Consider the following 22,991-nt stretch of genomic DNA (forward strand, 5'->3'; position numbering starts at 1 on the left):
TGTTGATCCTTGGAAAGAACCAGAGACCAAGAAATTGAGTGCAGCGGTCACCTTCAAAGCCACTGGCAGGGGATACCCTCCAACTCCATATGGTGTCAGGTCTTCAAGAAGAATGTGGTATATGTGATGTACCAGAGCTTGGGACAAGTGCAGACGTGCAGGGCATTGCCTCTCACTCATTTGTAAATAGGAGATTCTTCAACGATAAACCCTAGGGCTGGCGAGTCGCCCCCGTTATCTGTGTCTCTCCTCCTGTTCATGCTGTGGCTCCGCATGACCATGTCCGTCCTGCTGGAACTGAGTGTGGAGTCGCTTCTCCCTCCTTCACTTCCACCATTGCATTAGGACCCTGACAAAGGAAGCATTGAGTCCTGGTTCCATATGTGCTTTTGCCTTCTGTCTGAAAGGAAACATTGAAGGCATTAATGATTCAAGGGGCAAGAAAGCGAAGCTCAGAAGATGACACATTTGGAGATTGTAAATAGTTTTCCCTCTCCGACTTGCATGGTGGCTGATGCTGCCTTGTCCCTGAAACACTCACGCACACATTGAGGTGAGCAAGCTGGCATTGCAGATGTAATATCTTGAGCTCTGCGTGGATGCTAAAGTTTAAGGGAGCTGAGTGACCCAATCTAGCTCTGTGCTTCAGTCTCTAATGTGGCCTATTAACAACCAATCAGTTGCTCATGGTCAATGAGCGGATGCTCTTTGGCTCATTAGGAATGTCACATCGGGTGAACACGTGACAGGCCTTCATTGACTGAATGCCATATATTATACAGCTGTGTCTCTCTCACAATTGCCCGCATTCCCAAATTCTACATTCCTATGTGTTACTCTTGAGATGCAGCAACTGTGATGTGAAGCCATTGAGCTCTGAGTAGCCCTTAGCCCTTTAACAGTGTTAATGAAGACATTGGCTTTAAGTGACTTTCATTGCAAGGATGTCTTCCTCCTTAATGTTCACTGATTGTATTGAAGCACGTCATGATCAATGTGGAAAACTTGAATATGATTGCACATTTTGAGATGGCCATTTTGAAATGTTTTGTAATGTTCTTTCAGACATTTTATGAATAAAGTATATTTTTCCCCCCCAGAAAGTTTTCCTCCTTTCTTTCTTAGCAGACTCCTGCTCAATCCTGCAGCAACAAGAGGTTAGAGGGGACCATAATTTTTACCCTTCCCTCTTACTGCTATTCCACAGCCTTCCCTCCCCATTGCCCCCAAAGTGTTCACCCTTCCGTTTCACTGCCATTCCACAGCCTTCCTTCCCCAATGCCCCCATGGTGTTTGCCCTTCCCTCCCATTGCCATTCCACAGCCTTCCCTCCCAGTTGCCCCCATCGTGTTTGTCAATCCAACCCTGGCCTCATAGCCCAGCCCTGGTTGAAGTGCTAGTCTCTGAAAGTGGAGGCCTGCATAAGTACCACTGCACATTGGTGTTCTTCGGGACAATGAAAGCAAAGAGAAGGAGCAGTCCTACCCTACAGCCCTAACAGAGTGGCATTCATCACAACAAGATTGGCGCAGCGCTATGGCAGATATGTTCCTCTCACCTCGAAGTTAACAGCAAACTGAGGCCTGACTTGTGCATGCCACCCTTTTTCAAATGGGTTTGAGGCCGACGTAACTTCCCACTTGCTTGTTGGAAGATTAGAAGGCATGGCTAGATTCTGGCGAGCAGCTATTTTAATAAGCATTCATTACATGCTAATGAATGTAAATGATGTTTGCGCCACTAGTTGGCGGGATGACCGACCCGCCATGAACACACCATTGGGAGAATTTTGACTTGTTTTTACAACAGCGGATTTGCGACTTTTTGCCTGCCGCTGGATTCTCCACTCCCTCCCGCCACAAAATGTTTCCTCTTGTGTGGAAAACCTTGAGTAGAGGCCATCAATATAAAACAGTCAAAAGAAATCTGATAGGGAATTCAGAAGGAATTTCTTTACCCATGGGAACGTGGAACTTGCTACCACAGGGAATGGTTGAAGTGAATAGTATACATGCATTTAAGGGAAGCTAGACAAGCATACGAGGGAGAGGGGAATAGAGGGTTCTGGTGATAGATTTAGATTAGGAAAGGTGGGAGGGGGCTCAAGTACAGCATAAATACTAGTATGGATTGGTTGGGCCAAATGACTTGTTTCTACATAATGTCCAGTCACTGCTATAGTTAATACTTAGCACCGGTTAATGATTTTTCTACATTACAACAATGACTACCCTTCAAAAGTACTTCACTGGCTGTAAAGCATTTTGGAATATCCAGAGTTAGTGAAGTCATATGCAAGTCATTCTTTTTCTCCCTTCGGTGCTGACACCCAATTCCTATGGAACTTTTGCTAATCGTTTTGTTAACTGCCCATTAATGATCTGCCAATCAATTGCTAGGCATCTCTGGTTAGATATGTCTATTAAGCATTTGTGTACGTGGCCTTGTGTATGAGAGTTGAATTGTAACCAATAAAGAGTGTTTACTGCATACTTATGATCTGGCTTCTTCCTTCATGCTTTGGTAGGATTTCATTCACCCAGAAAACTGAGGTAACCTAACCGAGGGTTAGCAAATTAAATTCATTTTTATCCAACCTGGCCAGTGTAAGACAGTTCTGTGATGTAGGCAAAAGACAGAGCACAACCCACAGTGCAAATCATACATTCAAGTGAAGAGTGGAAGAGGTGTGGGGAAAGCGAGAGAACACTGTATGAAACTTGACAAATGGGAATGGATTAATGCTGAGTGGCTGAGGCCAGTAATCATGTGACTGGTCACATCACTCTCAACCAGTTTTACGTTTGACCAGTCTGATATTGAGCTCACAACCCAGAAATATCACAGTTGGAATCTGTGTAATAATTGGACCTCATTTATTTGTGCCGTGCTGGGGTGACTCAGGATTAACATTGAACAACATTTGCTGCTTACTCACCTTTTTAACTTGTGTGGCTGACGGAAGTATTTCTTGGCAAATTCAATCATGGTGTACTGGTTATCCTGAAGGACGTATTCAGGTATACTATCTACAAACTCACTGGATGGTGGAGAGGCCTGCAGAAAAGTTATGAATTCCATGAAGTTTGGGCTCATATTGAAATAATGAGTTGTGAAGATAATCCTGTTTATGCGGCAAGTTGTAGATACCACAAAGCCCCAGTCTTGAGTTCCAGTCCATAGTGAGCCAGCCCGGGTGTCAGTAAAAACACTGTAATTAACCCCAGCCCCTCCCTGGGTTAGGTCCTTCTGCTGATCTCACCAGTAACCCATGCTGGAAGCCTACAGGTCAGCATGTCAGGTGAGGGCAAAGGTTGCACTCGGAGCGGTGAACCAAACTGCAGAACAGCCTGTGCTACTAGAACAAAAGCAAAAAAAACTTGTATTTAAGCCTCTTTAAACATTTTAAAATATCTCAAGGGTCTTCACAGGAACGTTATCAAACAAGATTGACATGGAGCTACACAAGTAGATATTAGGGCAGATGATCACAAGTTTGGTCAAAGAGATAGGTTTTAAGGAACGTCTTAAGGAAGAGAGAGACTGTAGAGAGGAATAGAGATTTAGGGAGGGAATTTCAGCTCTTAGGGCTGAGGGAGCTGAATGCACAGCCATCAACGATGAAACAATTAAAATCAGGGATGCTTAATAGACTGGAATTAATTGTAGGAACAGAGGTATTTTGGAAGGTTGTGGGGCTGAAGAACCTCACAAGATAGGGAAAAGTGAGGCCATAGAAGGATTTGAAAATCAGGATGAGAATTTTAAGATCAAGGCATTGCTTAATTGGGAACCAATATAGGTCAGCGGGCATAGGTGTGATCACTGAACGGGACTTGGTGTGAGTTAGGACATGGGCAGTAAAGTTTTGGATGATGCCAAGTTTCTGGAGGGTGGAATATGGGAGACCTCAGTCAGGAGTGGGTTGGAGTGGTCAAGTCTAGAGATATCAAAGGCATGGATGAGGGTTTCAGCAGCAGATGCGTTGAGGGACGGTGGAGTTGGGAGGTGTTACAGAGGTGGAAAAGGTACTGGTGAAACTGGGCCCTGGTAAGGAGTCATGTTCTTCAGTGAGAAAGTGATGAAAAGAAGTTGATGAGAAAAATATAATTGTTTTTCAAACTCTTTTCCTCACCTCTCCCCAAATCTAAAGTGTTTAAACTTTTACCTTATTGCCAGGGCCAGATTCTACTGATCACTCATTCAAAGGGGAATTTCCCCCCTCCCCATAATATCACTCAGATTCTGCAAGTTCACCCACTCCTCACTGTTTCATTCAGAAGCTGGGATCCCCCGCCCGCGCCCCCCCCCTACTCCCTTTCCCCATGATATCACTCAGGCATGGGGAGCTCCCACCCACCCTCCATGATATCATTCAAACTCTGCAAGCTTCCCCACTGTTTCATTCAGAGACTGGGAGCTCCCTTCCTTCCCTATTATATCAATCAGACATTGGGAGCTTTCCCCTTCCTCAATATATTGCTCAGTCACTGGGAGACGAGCGGAAGAAGAGGACAGTGACAAAGGGTTCCTGGCACAGGACATCTATGCCTGGGAAACATTCAAGGACAAGGATCCAAACCTCACTCCATCTGCAAATGTCTGATTTTACATCACTGGTTTCCCCAGCCACCCATCTGAGCTCAGGAACAGTATGGACTCTGGGGTAACCCCAGTTTCACAGTTCATATCCAGCCCTTATCTGCTTTTAAAATATAATGAGCAACACTACTTGTTGTCCTGACAAACAGACTTAGTCAAAATAAAGCTGAGAAACCTTTTATAATTTGTTGTCAGATTCCTCCCATTTTTTGTTTTTGCCTCTTGAACATGGTCCCTCCACACTTGGATAAATTGTTGTGGGCAGCAGTCTTGCTGATGCTGACTCCATGCCCATCCATTCCCATTGATACTGACTCCATGCCCATCCATTCCCACTGATAGTGACTCCATGCTCATCCATTCCCATTGATACCGACTCCATGCCCATCCATTCCCACTAATACTGACTCCATGCCCATCCATTCCCACTAATACTGACTCCTTGCCCATCCATTCCCATTGATATTGACTCCATGCTCATCCATTCCCACTGATACTGACTGCATGCCTATCCATTCCCACTGATACTGACTGCATGCCCATCCATTCCCACTAATACTGACTCCATGCCCATCCATTCCCACTAATACTGACTCCATGCCCATCCATTCCCACTGATACTGACTCCATGCCCATCCATTCCCAGTGATACTGATTCCAAGCCCATCCATTCCCACTGATACTGACTGCATGCCCATCCATTCTCACTGATACTGAAATGCATGCCTATCCATTCTCACTGATACTGACTGCATGCCTATCCATTCTCACTGATACTGGCTGCATGCCATTCACTCCCATTGATAGTGACTCCATGCCCATCCATTCCCACTGATACTGACTCTATGCCCATTCATTCCCATTGATAGTGACTCCATGCCCATCCATTCCCACTGATACTGACTGTGTGCCCATCCATTCTCACTGATACTGACTGCATGTCTATCCATTCTCACTTTACTAACTGCATGTCATTCATTCCCATTGATATTGACTCCATGCCCATCCATTCCCACTGATACTGACTCCATGCCTATCCATTCTTACTGATACTGACTGCATGCCATTCATTCCCATTGATACTGACTCCATGCCCATCCATTCCCACTGATACTGATTCCATGCCCATCCATTCCCACTGATACTGACTCCATGCCCATTCATTCCCATTGATAGTGACTCCATGCCCATCCATTCCCACTGATACTGACTCCATGCCTATCCATTCTTACTGATACTGACTGCATGCCATTCATTCCCATTGATACTGACTCCATGCCCATCCATTCCCACTGATACTGACTCCATGACTATCCATTCTTACTGATTCTGACTGCATGCCATTCATTCCCATTGATACTGACTCCATGCCCATTCATTCCCATTGATACTGACCCCATGCCCATTCATTCCCACTGATACTGACTCCATGCCCATCCATTCCCAATGATACTGACTCCATGCCCATCCATTCCCACTGATACTGACTCCATGCCCATCCATTCCTGCTGAACACTCTGTGCCCATCTATTCTGCCCATACCAACTTGGTCCCCACCCATTCCTGCAGGTACTGACTCTGTGCCACCAATTGCCACTGATCCTGACTCTGTGCTATCCAGTGTTGCTTTGGTGATGATGACTTTGTGCCATCAATTCCCGCTCCACTGATACTGACTCCACTCCACTCAAAATGTGTGAGATGAGCGAGAGAGTATTGGCCGTGGAGCTAAGTCAAAGCCGATCCTGCCACCTGATATCAATTCGTCTGTACCTTCCTGCACGGATCACTGAACAATGACCAGCAGCAGGAATCCTGGCTGATTTTACACCTCACAGCCCATGGAAATCGGGTCAGTTGATACTGAGATCAGGTAAGTGAGCGCAACCTGGAATCTCTGGTCTGTTTATGGCTTCACTGAGTGTTGTTTTAACCCATTGGCACCCTCGAAAGAGCTGAGTATCCACCCCTAATGCTGATAATCTTTTGCAAACTTGTCTGTAATTCCTAAGAATAGATGAATCGTTATAAAGCGAAGATCCAGGTCTAAAGTCCAGCAACTAAGTAAGACAGAGCTGGAAGGAGAACGTTGGAACCAATGGCCATCCAACTGTCTGCTTTTCACTCACCACAATAGATCAAAAGCTGTCACCACGTTATGACACTATGTTGCATGTGATGTCATTTCAAAGTTAACATAAATTAGTATTTGGCCCTGGCCAGGTTAAGAAAGTAGCTGCTCCCCTTTAAATAAACTATATGGGCACAGACAAGAGCAGTAGTGCAGAGCAATGGAATGGAGTGAAGGAGGATCAATTTCGCACCTCTGACTTTCTGTCCAGTTCCTCAGCTGCTGCTGTCAATCCCACTGCAGCTGCCACTGTGGCCGAGGCTGAAGCTGCTACTTTGCCCTTTTTGTCCATTGGTTCCTCTTTCTTGTCAGTGCTTAGGTGAATAAAGTCTGGGGCAGCCACAGGCTGCACATATTCCAGGGGGAATAGCCCAGACCTGCCATGGAAAGCTCCAAACTTCCACCCTGTCCAAACAGGCAAAAGTTCATTATTTCATAGTAGCTTGTAACAAGTGGACACAAGTCTTAATATATTTCAGTTATGTTCATTCAGGAAAAAGACTATGTATGCTGGGAACCTCATCGGTCAAGGCAGCTTACATCAATTGATCCATGAACTGGGAGCTAAGACCTACCCAGTTTCATCATCCAACACCTGCAGCACCAACACACCCATTCCCAACCTGCTCAATTGCTTCTACAGAATACAGTAGCAGGTTAGCTACAAGAAGGCACATGAGCAGGAAACATCCGCCCCTCCTCCTGGGTCACAACATCCGAAATTTACTCTGTATCTAACCCAAGCTATACCTGCCCGTAAGTGTTTGATGGGACACTGTATGGTGTCCCACCATTCCTGGAAGTGATGGGTAGGACTGTGCGGCGGGACCTTTATTAAACCCATGTTGTACCTGCCTTGGGAGTATTTGGTGGGACAGTGTACAGTGGGTTTTACTGTGCATCTCACCCAAGGCCATTACTGTGCTGTGAGTGTTTGATGATTCGGTGTGGAGGGAGCTTTACTCCATTTCTAACCCTGTGCTGTACCTGCCCCTTGAGTGTTTGACACTGACACTGGGTTCAATTTCCAATGTAAATCCCTGACATTGATGAGGTGAATAAAATACACCAAAAGAAATAAAAATTTTAAATTGAAAAAAATAAAAGCTTCAGTGAGCAGTTTTGAAGAAAATTTAAGTGGCTTTCAGTAAGAAGGGAAACCACTCGTTTGCTTCCCAGCGTCTCCAGTAAATACTGAAGCAAATCTGAGCCATAACTAATAATTCGCTCCGATACCCACTCCGCATGAAAGAGCCACTGAAATGTCCTCAGCTGCTTGGTCTGCTGCAATATAATAACACAACTAAAAACACACAAGGCATTGGAAACAGCCAGCAGGTGATGATTATCTCAAAGCATGGAGCTAGTATTTTGCCTGGAACACCACCTGTAATGAAAACTAGCTGTCATTTTCCCTTCCCAATGCTGACTGAGGCCGGCTGCTTCCGGCTTTTCCCAGTTTTTGTTTTCCATATTTCATATATAATGTGGCAGCTTTGGATACAAAATGGGCAAGGCCTCAGTGAGCACGAAACTTGTCAAACATGCACAAACCAAGTCTAAAACATCACAGATCAAAATATCAGCAGACTATGTTTACTCAACTCAGTCCACAGGCAAACAGCTGGAGTCTCTGAAGGCAATGGAGCATAGCACAGGAAGATGGAGCACTAATTCAGGGAGGGGGAGTACTAACTGAGCAAGGTGGAGCCTTAATGCAGGGAGAGGGGGCATTGACACAGCAAGGTGGAGCATTAATGCAGGGAGAGGGAGCATTAGCACAGCTGGTGGAGCATTAATATATGTCGATTGAACATTAATGCAGGGGGGATGGAGCATTAATACAGCAATATGTAACACGGTAACAATACTGTCATTGTTTACAATATTTCCAGTTTTCTCCCCATTTCTCCTGGGTTCAGAGGTGCTGGGAATTCGTTGGTAACTTTCCAACTAGTTAATTAGTCTTTGAGGGTAGATCTGAGCTCAGCCCAGTATCGACACATGCACACACTTTTCAGTATGAGGTGATGGAATCCTACCTGTTTGGCAAAGGACCTAGGACTATCCACACCAGGCTTGACCATTCACATCAGACCTGGGACTATCCACACGGGATCTGGGATCATCCGCTTACCAAGTGAGCCAATGGGGAGGGGGGAACCCAATCCAAATTCTTTTTGTGTCAAAAATCAGCACCCAAAGGGAGGTGGATGGGAAGGGGGTGGGTGAGGGATGATTCACACACAAACAGTAAGGAAGCAGATTGGCTCTGCTTCCAACCCACCAAAATCAGGAATGTATTTCTTTAACTCTTCCAGGTATATAACCTTCTTTCTGACGATGCAGCCATAGCAACGATCTGAGGGCAATCACAAAGCATCAGGGGAACAGAAATCAAGCAGTGGCAGAAACAGAACACAAAACAACAAAACCACAGTTGCCCAACACCAGCATGTGAATTTCACACTCACTGGCACTAGGGTATGAATTTCACACTCGCTGACACCAGAGTGTGAATTCCACACTCGCTGACACCAGGGTATGAATTCCACACTCGCTGACACCAGGGTGTGAATTCCACACTCGCTGACACCAGGGTGTGAATTTCACACTCCCTGACCCCAGGGCGTGAATTTCACACTCCCTGACCCCAGGGAGTGAATTTCACACTCCCTGACACCAGGGCGTGAATTTCACACTCCCTGACACCAGGGTGTGAATTTCACACTCCCTGACACCAGGGTGTGAATTCCACGGTCGCTAACACCAGGGCGTCAATTTCAGACTCACTCAACCCCCAACTCCACCCCTCCAAGGTACCAACCTGTGTATTGATAATACTAATGAGAGCAGATCTCACTTCTGATGGAGTTGCACCAACAGTTCTGTGGACTATGGAACCGCAAGATACTTGGTCATGATCGTAACAGACACATCATCTAATCTGATCCCAGTTTTCTTTCCTCCTCTCTGAATGTGCTGACTTTTGCTGGGATAAACCAGGGCTGAACCAAAGGGCCCATCCTGCCAGTGCACCATTTCACCAATGGTGAGCATTACTACCGATCCTGTCTGATGGAGGCATGGGCATTTCACAGTGGTGACCTGACCTACTGGGTCCTGCTCCTTAGGCAGGTATAGTGTGGCACAAGTCTGGGATGAAATTTGGGGCCTTTCTGCTCAAGGTGACTCAGTACCACACTAGGTGACCTATTTAACCATCCAGTTACTTACAATTAATGTTCCCTTTCAACCAACTAATAAGTTCTTGCAGACACAGGGCACACGATGTCCCATTTAGGTTACTATCTGTGCGGAGTCATACAAAAAAAATTAAAGGGCCTGCACACTTAAACGGACAGGCCATGCACTACAAAAATAAAATTAGAAGGTATGTTGCTTACAATCATTCCAGGCACTCAAATTTACAGGCAAAAACCTGGAATTAGCTGTTACCTTCTGTACTTGATCCCAATGAATGAACAATTAGACATCCTTGGACACTGACCTTTCTCGAGACCTTCCATGGGTTGTAAGCGGATGATGTCTCCCTTGTGGAATCTTAGGTTGGAGCTGTTGTTTGTGATGTGACTCTTCACAGCTATTACATAGTTAGAATCCTGGTGACAGGTCATATATAAAGACAACATTAACTCTGTGATCTTACTAACCACAGCCACTGACAAGAAACAGCACTGATCATGTAACAAAGCATCCAAGACACTTTGAAGGCAGACAACAAGCAGAAGGTGGGGGAGGTCACTGAAGACTCAGTGTGAGGAGGCTGTGAAGGGGGGGACAGCATTGATCAGGCAAAGGACAGGGAAGTGAAAACTCATGGAGACCAGGGGCGGTACGCAACCTGGGTAGCAGGGATTATTCAATAAATCAGTGGATGGGAGCATACTGACGGCAATGTACTGGTGACATTGTAATGCAGGGCACTGTTTGTGTCCTGAAGCCTGAAACAAGTGTTCCTGTGTCACACTGACACCAAGCTCCCATACAAACATCCCAGGACTGGGATGAATGCCCATTGCCAATCCAACCGTTTCTGAACTCTGCGTAAGTGAGATTGCTAAATGTGGCACTGTGTTCTGTCATAGGTCATTGCAAATTGGGTTGAAACTCTCCCTGTATATTAAGTAAAAACAGAACGTGCTGGATATACTCAGCAGATCTGGCAGCATCTGTGGAGCAATAAGGAGTGAGAATATGACTTCTTCAGAACTAGAATAAAATCAGGGGCAGTATTCAATTTGGGTACCAGAGGTCATACAATTGTTTCAATTATGAGGTTTATAAGATTGTTAGGTTTTTGGGGAGTGGGGGTCGGTTAGCTCAGTTGGGTAGATAGCTAGAGTGTGGTGCATAATGATGCCATACTGCCATCAATCCCCATACTGGCTGTGTATATTATGGAGGCTTGCCTCCTTGCCTTGCCCTATGCTTGATACAGAGTGGTACCCCCCCCCCAAAGCTATACATAATCAATTGTCTCTCTCTAATGCAGACAGATGCCTCCGGTTCTTTGTGGACTTTGGCTAATTACCTACCTATGTTTTGAGACTGTGTTTAACTAAAATAAAAAGAGGGTCATGTGACCTGTTCTGCAGTTAGCCTGACGGCAAGTCTGGGTGTTTTGATGGTTAGAGATTAAAGGGGGACCAAATTGTTTTACTGGGAAGAAGGCGCAAGGTATTTACATTTGGAGACAATGACAGCAGCCTGTGTGCTAACAGTTGATAGTTTGGGTTAAGTCCCAAAAAGGCATTGAGATTGTTGGGCTGTAATCAGTTGTGCTTGAAACTGTCCATTTACTTCCAAGATAAGAGAGATTTGGAATCTCAAGGATAGGTAATCAGCAACTCTACCTGGCTACAAGGTCCATGTGATTCACATTGTCATGGTGAGGGGCTTCGAAATGGGAAGGGTACAGAGGAAGCCATTGTGATATCTGGTTACAGGCTTTCTTAAAATATCACAGAGAAATTAGTCAGCCAGGATCTGGGGGAGAGAGAGCAGCTTGAGTCTGAAAGACTCCATGATTCACTGCCCTGGAATGCAGCAGGTGGAAGCTCATGTTCAGATTGAAAAGATCAAATTTGTGTGGAGCTAAAATTAAACTGGAAGATTCACCTAGCTTGTGCTGGAGGGAGGATCTCTAGTAATACAGAGCAGTTCTGGAGTTAGAAGTTACCAGGCTGAGAAAGGAAAAGAACTGAAGTAAACCCCACAGGAGCTAAGAATCACTTTGGACTGATACTAGGAGAATTGGATGTCTACTTAATGGATAGTGTAACATATACCTGATAGAGGGATTTTTTGGTTAAAAATGAGAAGGGGTGGTATTCCATTCAATGGTTTATAGTATAAGGTGCCTACAAAGGTAGTGTTTATTCAATAGTGCTTGTAATCTTTTGCTACAGTAAACATCTTAAAATGTGAAATCTTGTCATGTCATTCTTTTAGCTGGAAGTTTGAATTTCTTTTTAAAATTTATCGGTCCCTATAGTGATTGTAACACAATAAAACTGAGGGTGGGTGGGCAGCATACTGATGGCAGTGTACTGGTGATATTTTAATGCAAGGCACTGTTTATGTCCTGGAGCCTGAAACGAGTTTTCCTGTGTCACACTGATACCAAGCTCCCTTTAATCAGTCCAACACTGTGCCTTAATTCCAACATCCCAGAACCAGGGTGAATGCCAATTGCCAATCCAGCCACTATTGAACTCTATATAAGTGAGATTGCTTAAATGGGGAACTGTCCTGAACCAGTTCTGAAGTCATATTTGATTTGAAACGTTATTGTTCCTCCCTCCACAGATGCTGCCAGACCTGCTGAGCATTTCCAGCACTTTCCGTTTTTATTTCAGATTTTGGGTTTTTTTTGTAGTATTTTGTTTTTATCTCCATATTTATCATCTGATTGGCAAGTTTCACCATTTCAACCATGACTGAATTAAGCCTAGTTTCTAGAGGCGAAAGAACAAGTGAGGAATCCACAGCATTGCAAAGGTCTCCTTCAAGCCTTTTTTATTTACTTAAATCTCAACAACATTTGAGACTGCTGCAGGCACTGTAGCCTGCATTTTCTGATTGGTTCTAATTTAACAAAGATCGGAAAATTTAAGGCAGTGCAGAGATAAAGGGAGAGATTGCATTCATATAGCACCTTTCTCATCCTTAGCTAATGAAGGACTTTGAAGTGTTGTCACTGTTGTAATGTGGAAAACCAATATCTGTACAGCAAGCTCCCACCAACATCAATGGCTAGATAATCTGGTTTAGTGATGCTGGTTGAGGAACAAATATTGGCCAGGACACCAAGAATACTCCTCTGCTCTTCCATTAGTACCATGGGAACTTTTACATCCACCTGAGAGGGCAGATGGGGCCTCAGTTTCTGAAAGATGGCATTTCCAACAATGCAGCACTCCCTCAGAGTAACTACCTAGATTATTTGCTCAAGTCTCTGGAAAAAGACTTGAACCCATGACCTTTTGCCTCTGGGGCTCCTGTAGTTCCTTGATTCCTGAACAGAAAGTATATTGAGAAGCATTATTTAGCTCTTTCATACAAGGGCCATGTGAAAGAGCTTAAAAGCAAGTTCTCTACGCACCTTCTTCAGTTCCGTGATGAAATAATCGATCATACTCTTAACTTGTGGAGCCTTGGAGGAAAACAGAATCAGCTTCTCATTGGTGAGGTTGAAGTCCAGCATATTCTTAGAAGGGATGGTGACAAACAAGATGTCTGAGTAGCTGAAAGGTGGTCATTAGGAGAATGGTTAGATTAGGTATTGTAAATTTAAAGCATGTTGGATCCATGACTTTGACCCTGGATTTTTGACTCATACAAAATTCTGGTATAAAGGCAAAATGGGAAAACTCAGGGACTAATGTGATCTACACATTTTCTGCATACGTTGTGCTTTCTCTGGGTCAGCTTGATGCAGAAATTAATTGAGCAAAATTGTCCCAGGTTTGCACTAAGTGCGGTAGTGAGTGTGAAAAAAATGTTTTACCCGCCAGCCGCAATGGTAGGTTTTCGTGTTGTATCATCCCCTTCCCGGTGCATCCCGACACGTTAATATTGCATTCATGGGAACCACTCCAGATCACTGGCAGTCGGGCTCGGATTTGCCTGCCCCGCCGTGACCTCAGTGCTTTCTCGCTCCAGGTGCCATGTTTAAAGTGCACCAGAGCGCATGCCTACTTCACGTTTACAGACCAGGACTGCTCCAGGTGGCACTGAAAGCAAAGATGACGACAGCCCCCAAATTTAGTGACGTCTCCCTGTGGCGCCTGCTGGACGCAGTGGAAGGCCACTGCAATGTCCTCTACCCCTGCTCTGGCTGCAGGAGGTCCACCAGAGTCACCAGCCGGCCTGGGAGGAGGTGGAGTGGCGGTCAGTACCACTGGAGCACAGAGGAGGTCAGTCATCCAGTGCAGGAAGAGGATGAATGCTCTCATTCATTTGCCAGGGTAAGTCAACACCTCATCGCTCTCAACTCACACACTCCCAAACCCATCACACATCCATAGCGATCTCACACCTTAAGAGACAACAGCACTAACTCTCAAACACATCCTCACATCTCCATCAGGCTCATGTCCTCTGGAGCTCACGTTCTCATCCCGTCCATGGCTCTGTTCACCACACAAATATTCCGCCCAGCGCCATGTGTCCTGCTCACACTCTCTCCATCTGTTTTTATGCAGGAGAAGCTGGCTCACAACAGCAGGGAGAGGTCACAGACCAGGGGTGGAGTGGCCCACATTCGGCTCCTCACTCACTTTGAGGAGCGTGCCATCACACTGACTGGTGAGGGCATGGACTGTCTGCGGCGACTGTGAGGTGGGCGGCGAACACCCACGTGAGGGTCCTGCACCACATCATCTCTCTCTCAATGCAACTGTGAGTGCTCTCTCTCTCTCTCCTGCTTTTGACTCTGCTGCCATGCACTAATTACTGCTACTTTGGTTCACAGGGAGCTCTGCCAAGTGACCAACACCATCAGCCAGCCAGTCCCTCAGCTCCATCCAGGTCCTCACCTCCAGCCAAGAGGATACCTCCTCCATTGAAGAGCTGGAAATAAGCAGCCTGGAAGACCGTCACGGCGCTTACCCACACCCTCCACTAGCGCAGAGACATATACCTGGGTGGGATCTAGATCTAGAGCAGGCTCAGATTCACAATCTGGTGGTCATTGCATGGACTTGTGTCTGAAACAGGAGGAGGCAGGTTCAGCCGAGCTAACTGGCACTCAGAGGACTGCTGGGAAAGAGGCATGTGAGGTCCGAGTCAGATGAATGAGCCTCTGGATTTGGCTTTTCAACTCATCGTGGACAATCACCAGAAAGTGAGGGAACATCACGAAGCATTGTAGGAAGTCCTCAACAGAGGGCACATGGGTTGAAGGAGAATGTCCGCCTGCTCTCTGATGAAGTGGTGCCCAAATGTGCACATATGGAGTCTCCATGGGAAGGATGGTGGACGCCATGGAGATCCTGGTCCAGCAGAACACAGAGATGTGCGCAGACCTGCACTCCATCACGGTAGCCATGGGTGAGTTCCTGCAGTGGCAACACAAGAAGGAAACAAGGCACCTCGATGTCCCTCCAGGTGCTCCCTCCCCTCAAGGAGTCAGGCCAAGTCCTTTGGGCACCAGAAGGGAGGAGGAGCGGCAGCTGACACCCCTGGGTCATCCACTCAGGAATCTCAGAGGCTGTCCATTTCCTCCGAGCCCCTTAGCCTGTGACCCCCTCAACCTTGTTGTCTGTCACTGCAGAGAGAGCAACTGGCCTACAGGAGGACAACCAAAGCAAGCTGGGGCCCTCAAGACTTCAGCTCTCCAGAGGATGTACGTTGAAGTCATCAGAGGTAACATTGATTGCCCTGAGCTCCAACTTCCCACCCCCAGGGTCCGTGTCTGCCTCAGAGTACCCACCAACCACCCTAGCTGTCCCTTTTGCCGTTACCAATGCACCCTCACCCTCCCACCCTATTGGCTCCCTCTGCCCCCTCTCACACTCACCATTCCCTCCTACCACGCCTATCCTCAGTTTGCTCCCCAGGAGGCAGTCATTGTCTCCACAGACCCCTCCCTTGCATGTTCTATGGACACCAACTGCCCCCACCGCCCCACCCACCTTTATTCCCTCCTCCATATTAACTCCCTCCTTATTCCCTCCTCCCCCTTGGACACCTTCTCCACTCCAAACTCCCGCTCCTTCCCGGACACCTTTCCTTCTCTGAACTCCCTCCTCCGCCCCGTCACCATCCCCCTGTAAACACCCTCCTTCCCCAAGACACCTTCCCCCCTCCAAACACCTTCCTCCTCCCAGACACCTTCCCCTCTCCAAATTCCCTCCCTTAGACCTTTCTCCCCACTTGCCACATTCTCCGCCCCATGCTCCCTCCTCCCCCCTCCCAACCTCACCCTCCCTGATACCTTCAGCCCCCGATGTCTTTGCCCCACCCCTCCCACCCAGTGTACCTTCCTCTCCCACTCACAGCTGGACCTTCCTCTTCCCACCAACTTCCGCCGATCATCCGTAGCAGCCCATGGCCATGACCGTGATGTTCCAAAGCAGACCCGAAGCATCAACAGATACCTCCCACCTTCCAAGAGCTGCTTCGTGGTGGAGCCATGTGCATGAGGATCCACCCAGCAGGTGATGCACGTGTTCCTCCAGGGTCTGGTAGCTGTAGGGCTCCAGCACCTTCTGCTCCCCAGATGTCCGCGATGTGAGCAAGGCCCTAATGGTAAGTCCCGACTTCTGCATGTCACACTCTTGTCCAGGTATGTTCTGGGCCGGCGTGTTTCCCCGCTGGCGAAATGGTAAATCTAGTGTGGGGGGACGATACTGGTCAGGCCTTACTTTGCATCCCATTACCAGGATGCAAATTGGGTTCACGCCAGCCTCCAGTGGGATTCTCGTTCTGCTATGGCGGACACCATCGGTTGATCCCGCTGTGATTTTACGCCGGTGTGAAACCAATTTCCTTCCCTCACGCTGAATTGTCACCCACCCCCCTGCCCGCCATGACCCCTGCTGCCAATGGTACCGGACGATTCGGGCCTTTATTCTTCAAACCAGGCTACTGAGAAACAGATTCAAGGAACAAAACTTTTGTTCCCACAGGGCCACGTCTGTCTGACCGAATCCAAAGCAGTGAAACAGTCATGACATGATCCCTTCCTCATCACTCAATTTCAAGAAGTCACATAGGGTCATCTGTCCCGTTTGTGTGAGGCACCTTAAAATCAGATCTGCCAGGGTAGGTCAGTAACCTACAGCTACAACTTGATTTATACAGCATATTTAAAGTAACATCCCAAGACGCTTCACAGGAGCAGTTTCCAAACAAAATATGACAGCCAGCCACATACAAAGATGTTGGAAATAGAAACATCATAAGCTAGTGATACTCAACAAATCTGGCAGCATCTGTGGAGAGAGAAGCAGAATTCATGTTGCAGGCCAGTAACCTTTCATCTATTCTGAAAGGTTATCAACTTGAAACATTAACTCTATTTCTCTCTCCAAAGATGCTGCCAGATCTGCTGATTATTTCCAGCATTTTCTGTTTTTATTTAAAATTTCCAGCATCTGCAGTATTTTGCTTTTGTAAAGAGATATTAGAATTGGTGGTCAAAATAGCTAACCAAAATTTAGTCAAAGAGATCATGCTTAAGGGGAAGAGAGAAGCAGAAAAGTTTAGGAAGGGAACTCCAGAGCTTAGGACTTAGGCAGCTGAAGTACAGCCACCAATGGTGAAGTGACTAAAATGTGGGGTATGCAAGAAGACAAATTAGAGCAATGCAGATATAAAGGTTGTAGGATGAAGGAGGTCACAGAGATGGGAAGAGGTGAGATCATTGGGTGAGTTGAAAGCAAGTATGAGAATTTTAAATTTGAGGTCTTGCCAGACCGGGAGCCAATGTAGGTCACCGAGCAGAGATGATGATGGGTGAATGGGATTTGGTGTGAATTTAAGATATGGACAGTAGAATTTTAGATGAGTTCAAGTTTATGGAGGGTGGGAGATTGGAGGCTGGCCAGAAGTGGGTTGGAATTGTCATGCCTGGAGGTAACAAAGGCAATGGTATGTGCTTCAGTAGTAGATGAGCTGAGGCAAGGGTGGAGATGGAGAATGTTACAGAGCTGGAAGTCGGTGGTCTTGGTGATGAAAACGTTGGGGAGTCAGCAGCTCAGCTCAGGAACACTTATGACACCGCAGTTGTGAATGGTCTGGTTTAGCCTCAGGCAGAGGCCCTTGGAGGGGTTAGAGTCGGTATTTAGAGACTGGAGTCTGGGGTGTAGACCACAAACAATGCCCTAGAAGAAGTGGCAGAAGCTTCCTTGTTGATTTGCTGGGTGTGGTACTGAGTCATACTAGTACTAGTCAAATTATTGTCTAGATGTACAAAAGAAGAGTGGGTGCTTAGTGAGATACCAAAGATGCCATGGAAAGATAGACCAGGATGGGGCAAGTCCATAGGATAGCAGGAGGAGTGGAACATATTGCAGTCTGCTTCCCATACCTGTAGCTCCTGAGCACCCTCAGTTTCTCTGCTGCTGTGCTACTGGCTCTCACTAGTTTCAGTAGACAGATTCCTTTATGGGAGACTCCCAGAATCTGCACTCCAGTGCCCACACTGCCCTGAAAGAGTTCAAACAATAATTGCAAATTAGCATCAAGGTAAAAAAACTCAAGGCAAATTGAGGAGATACATTTTTAAGCTGTCTATGTTTTTTCCCATTCCCTGGGTCAAGCAGGTGCAGGAATTTCCAGGATATGGCTGCTCCTGTGCTGGTCACATTTACATTAGGGGAGAAATAATGGGAAAATTAAATGTTGGGATGTTGATGTAAATTGGCTATTTGACCTTGGAAGGTGCAGGATTATAGTTAAGCACCTCAAGAGACATGAGGTTACAAAGTCATTTCTGCAGAACGGCTGATCATGGAATAGACTTCCAGGAAAAGCTGAATGCATAATTCCTTCAAAAATGAGTTGTATGAATATGGTTGGAGGATTATAGACTGAAATAGTCTCTGGGTAGAGAAAATGTCTGGAAGGCAGCAGCCAGATTTAGACATGTAATGTTGAGGCAGATTGTGGAGCTTTGTTCAATAGTCTTTGGAGACCAGAATATTTGTCCTGAGATGGAGTTGGGGCACATCTCAGCCGAGGTATAATTTAATTGTGAAAAGGCACAAGGAGTTAAATTGCTGGCTCCTGTTCCTGTGATTTAATGAGCTGCCCCTCCAGCAGGAGCATTACTCCAACCTCCGCCCCATTATAGACCCCCACATATGCTGAAGATTTTAAAAGTATCGATAAATAATATCTAATGACACAACATGCTATGGTTTAAATAAATTTGGTATAAATACAGGAAAGTTGTCTCACGGAGGCAGGGAACAGACGGCAGAAATAAAAATCCCAAGTCTTTCTGGCCACCATCACAGTCTTCCTCTTGATAGCTTCATCCTTCACCAGAGTTGAGGCTTGAATCTTGTTTTCAGCTAAAGAAGATAAACAGATGCCGCTGTGTTTGTTGTTATACACGTTGTCCATTTATTGTTCTTCTACCAGTCTGCTTCACTCAAAGAGAATGCTTTCAAAAGGGCAAGAGGTGGATCTACTAATGGCACTTTAATACTTGTCTGTTTAGCAGTGAATGCTGATAGCTTATTTGGGAAATGAGGCGAAAGATTCATTGAACCAGATGGTGTGAGGAAACTGAACTGACATCAGTAAAGATACAGTCAATAGAACACTGGCCAGTCAGCATTTGCCAAATGCACTAACTCCTTCCAATCAGCACCTCAACTGATGATAATCCACCTCTCTAACCACTTATCCAGCTGCCCTGTGTTGCCTACTGTACCTCTGTCACACTGTAACTCAGTACCTTCTCCCAGTCATTTCGCAGAGGAAAGTCAGATTGTTATATTTTGGGTTTGCAAGCTTCAGGTCGATTCTAATGAACAGTCACATCCTGAGAACATCATTCTCTGTCCTTACAGATGCTGACTTGCCTGCTGCGTGTTTCCTGCACACTAACCTACATAATCGGAAAAGTTGATAAATAGCTTAAAAAAAACTGGTACAGCCCCAATAAAATCTGACAGCTCAAAAAGCAGAATTACAACTGATGATCTGCCTGATTAAAGATCTGGGAGCAGGGCTAATGTTTCAGGGTGACTGAATAAATCACATCCTTTTTGTTATATCAAGTTTCAGGATTTTTAATAGTGTTTTCCTGTCATTCTAGAATTTAGTTTGTTTATTGCTGAAAACTGAAACCAAAAAACACTCACATCAGGCACACGAAAAGTTACAGTGAGAGTGCAGTGGGACTGCAGCTAACTTCAATATTCCATCAGTTGTATTGCTTTCCCCTCAGCGTTCATTTTGGCATCACCGTCCTATTCCACTTCAGCATCCCTTTCGCCCCCGTACCCTGCCAACTTTTCCTCTTTCTTTCTCTGCTCAGCTGCCATCCAGCCCCTCCACCCAATCCCAGCAGAGTTTGGAATACTGACCTAGGAAAGATTTCATCTTCATCTGCTCCTCTTTGTTCAGCCTCACACAAGTTTCAGAGAATGTATCGTTCACGATCTTTACAGAATTGAAGGAATATTAAACAAAAAATTATTAAGAAGCTACACAATACCTCCACAAGAATGAAGCAATCCTCAAAAGCCTCAATTAGATCCTCCTCTTTAACTCACTCTTAAGGATCTATTATTCTCTAGTCACTTGGTAGTACAGGACTTGAATATTGCTGAAAAGAGAGAGATGTTGCTGAAACTTTACATCTTGCATTCATCAGGACTAACACAAGAATTCAAAATTTCAAACGATCAAACAATTTTTATACTACAGGAGAAAAGGGTGCTGATGTAGACTCTGATTGACCAAGGCGTTGTCACGGAGAAAGCAATGGGGACCTATAGACTTCCCAAGCTCTTGGATAATTCCAAAAAAAGGTGCAAGGCTTGAACATATTTCTTTTGTCTGCAGAGAATGGGTCACTGTATATGAATAGATGTTGCTTCCAGCAATCAAGAGGAATACAGAAGGTCCTGAATGGAGGTGAAAAAACATATTAGAGAAGCGAAGAGGGATTGTGAGAAAAGACTGGCAGCCAACAAGGGTGGTAAAAGGAGGAGTAGGGCCAACTAGGGACATAAAAGGGAATTTACACTTGGATGAAGGGGCCATGGCTGAGGTATTAAATGAATACTTTGTATCTGTCTTTACCAAGGATGCTACCCAGGCCATGGTGACAGACGAGGAAACTCTGTCACTAGAAGGGTTCACAGTTGATAAGGAGAAGTGTTGAATAGACTGTCGGTACTTAAAGTTGACAAGGCACCAGGACCAGATGAGATGCATTCAAGGATATTGAAGGAAGTGAGAGTAGAAATTATAGGGGAACTGGCCATAATCTTTCAGTTTTCCTTAGATTGGAGAATTGCAAACATTACACCCTTGTTCAAAAAAGATTGTAAGGATAAGCCCAGCAATTACAGACCTGTTAGTTTAACTTCAGTGGTAGGCAAGATTCTAGAAACAATTATTCAGGATAGAATTAGTAGTCAAATGGAAAAATATGGGTTGATCAGGAAGAGCCAGCATGGATTTCTAAGGGGAAATCGTGTTTAACTAACTCGCTGGAGTTTTTTGAAGAGGTAACAGAAAAGGTCGATGAGGGTAATGCTGTTGATGTGGTGTACCTGGACTTTGAAAAGGCATTCGACACAGTGCCACACAACAGACTTGTGAGAAAAGTTACTGCTCATGGAATAAAAGGGAAAGTAGCAATGTGGATACAAAATTGGCTGAAAAATAGGAAGTAGAGAGTAATGGTCAATGGATATTTTTTAGGCTGGAGGAAGGTTTGTAGTGGAGTTCCCCAAGGGTCAGTTTTGGGGCCCTTGCTGTTCCTGATATATATTAATGATCTAGATCTTGGTGTGCAGGGGACAATTTCAAAGTTTGCAGATGATACGAAACTTAGGAGTGTTGTGAACTGCAAGGAGGATGGTGTGGAACTTCAAGAGGACGTAGTCAAGTTGGTGGAGTGGGTAGATAGGTGGTGAAGTTCAATGCGGAGAAGTGTGAGGTAATGAATTTTGATGGAAAGAACATGGACAGACAATATAAAATAAGGGGTGAAATTTTGAAGGGGGTGCAGGAGCAGAAAAACTTAGGTGTATATACGCATAGATCATTGAAGGTAGCAGGACAGGTGGAGACAGCAGTTAATAAAGCATTTAGCATCCTGGGCTTTATTAATAGGGGCACAGAGTACAAGAGCAAGGAGGTTATGCTGAATTTATATAAGACAGGCCTCAGCTGGAATATTGTGTGCAGTTCTGTTCATCATACCATAGGGAAGATGTGAACACATTGTAGAGAGTGCAGAAGAGGTTTACAAGAATGGCTCCAAGGATGAGATACTTCAACTATGAGGATAGATTGGAAAGGTTGGGACTGTTCTTCATGGAGAGAGAGAGGCTGAGAAGAGATTTGATAGAGATGTTCAAAATCATGAGGGGGCTAGACAGAGTAGATAGAAAGAAGCTGCTCCCATTCGTAAATGGATCAAGAATGAGAGGGCACAGATTTAAAGTGATTTGCAAAAGAAGCAAGTGTGACGTGAGAAAAAACTTTTTCATACGATGAGTAGTTCGGGTCTGGAATGCACTGCTTGGAAGTGTGGTGGAATCAGGCTCAATTGAGGCATTCAAGAGGGCATTAGATGATTATTTGAATAGAAACAATGTGCAAGGTTATGGGCAAAAGGTAGGGCAATGGCATGAGGTCATAATGCTCATTTGGAGAGATGGTGCAGGCATGATGGGCTGAATGGCCTCCTTATGTCCCGTTAAGATTCTGTGATTCCATGAAATGAGCCACATTATGATCTCAACATATTATCTTAAAGTGGTTGTGAGTGTAGCTCACTTAGGATTGTTCAGCATGTGCTGCCTAATTGTGGAATCACATCTAATAGTAGACATTTTGTTTTGGGTTTTGCAAACACAGGTTGGTTAAGTATGGTCTGTACTCTGCCTATTACAAACAGCTGAAGGAACATGCTGTTTGATTTGATCATCCAGTCACTGGGACATATGGCCTACATACTTGGCATCACGCCAGCACTGAAATTCATAGGCAGAACATCAGCATTCTGTAGTGAAAAATACCACTTGTGTAGCCG

The 22,991-nt window shown here is 45.4% G+C and overlaps 1 protein-coding gene across 1 annotated transcript in view; it reads right to left on the reverse strand.

Moving 5' to 3' along the window:
- Positions 1–22,991, reverse strand: part of myo15aa (myosin XVAa) — a 172,753-nt gene that overhangs the window by 32,152 nt on the left and 117,610 nt on the right. The window contains exons 43-50 of the mRNA XM_041206940.1: positions 20,305–20,380; positions 19,166–19,281; positions 18,294–18,412; positions 13,362–13,503; positions 10,239–10,356; positions 9,021–9,095; positions 6,927–7,138; positions 2,948–3,057 (exon numbers count right to left, since the gene is read on the reverse strand). Of these exons, the coding sequence (XP_041062874.1) occupies positions 2,948–3,057; positions 6,927–7,138; positions 9,021–9,095; positions 10,239–10,356; positions 13,362–13,503; positions 18,294–18,412; positions 19,166–19,281; positions 20,305–20,380 (968 nt within the window). The remainder of the gene's footprint in view (positions 1–2,947; positions 3,058–6,926; positions 7,139–9,020; positions 9,096–10,238; positions 10,357–13,361; positions 13,504–18,293; positions 18,413–19,165; positions 19,282–20,304; positions 20,381–22,991) is intronic.

This window comes from Carcharodon carcharias, chromosome 15 (genome assembly GCF_017639515.1).
Source record: "Carcharodon carcharias isolate sCarCar2 chromosome 15, sCarCar2.pri, whole genome shotgun sequence".
In the NCBI taxonomy this organism is placed as follows: Eukaryota; Metazoa; Chordata; class Chondrichthyes; order Lamniformes; family Lamnidae; genus Carcharodon; species Carcharodon carcharias.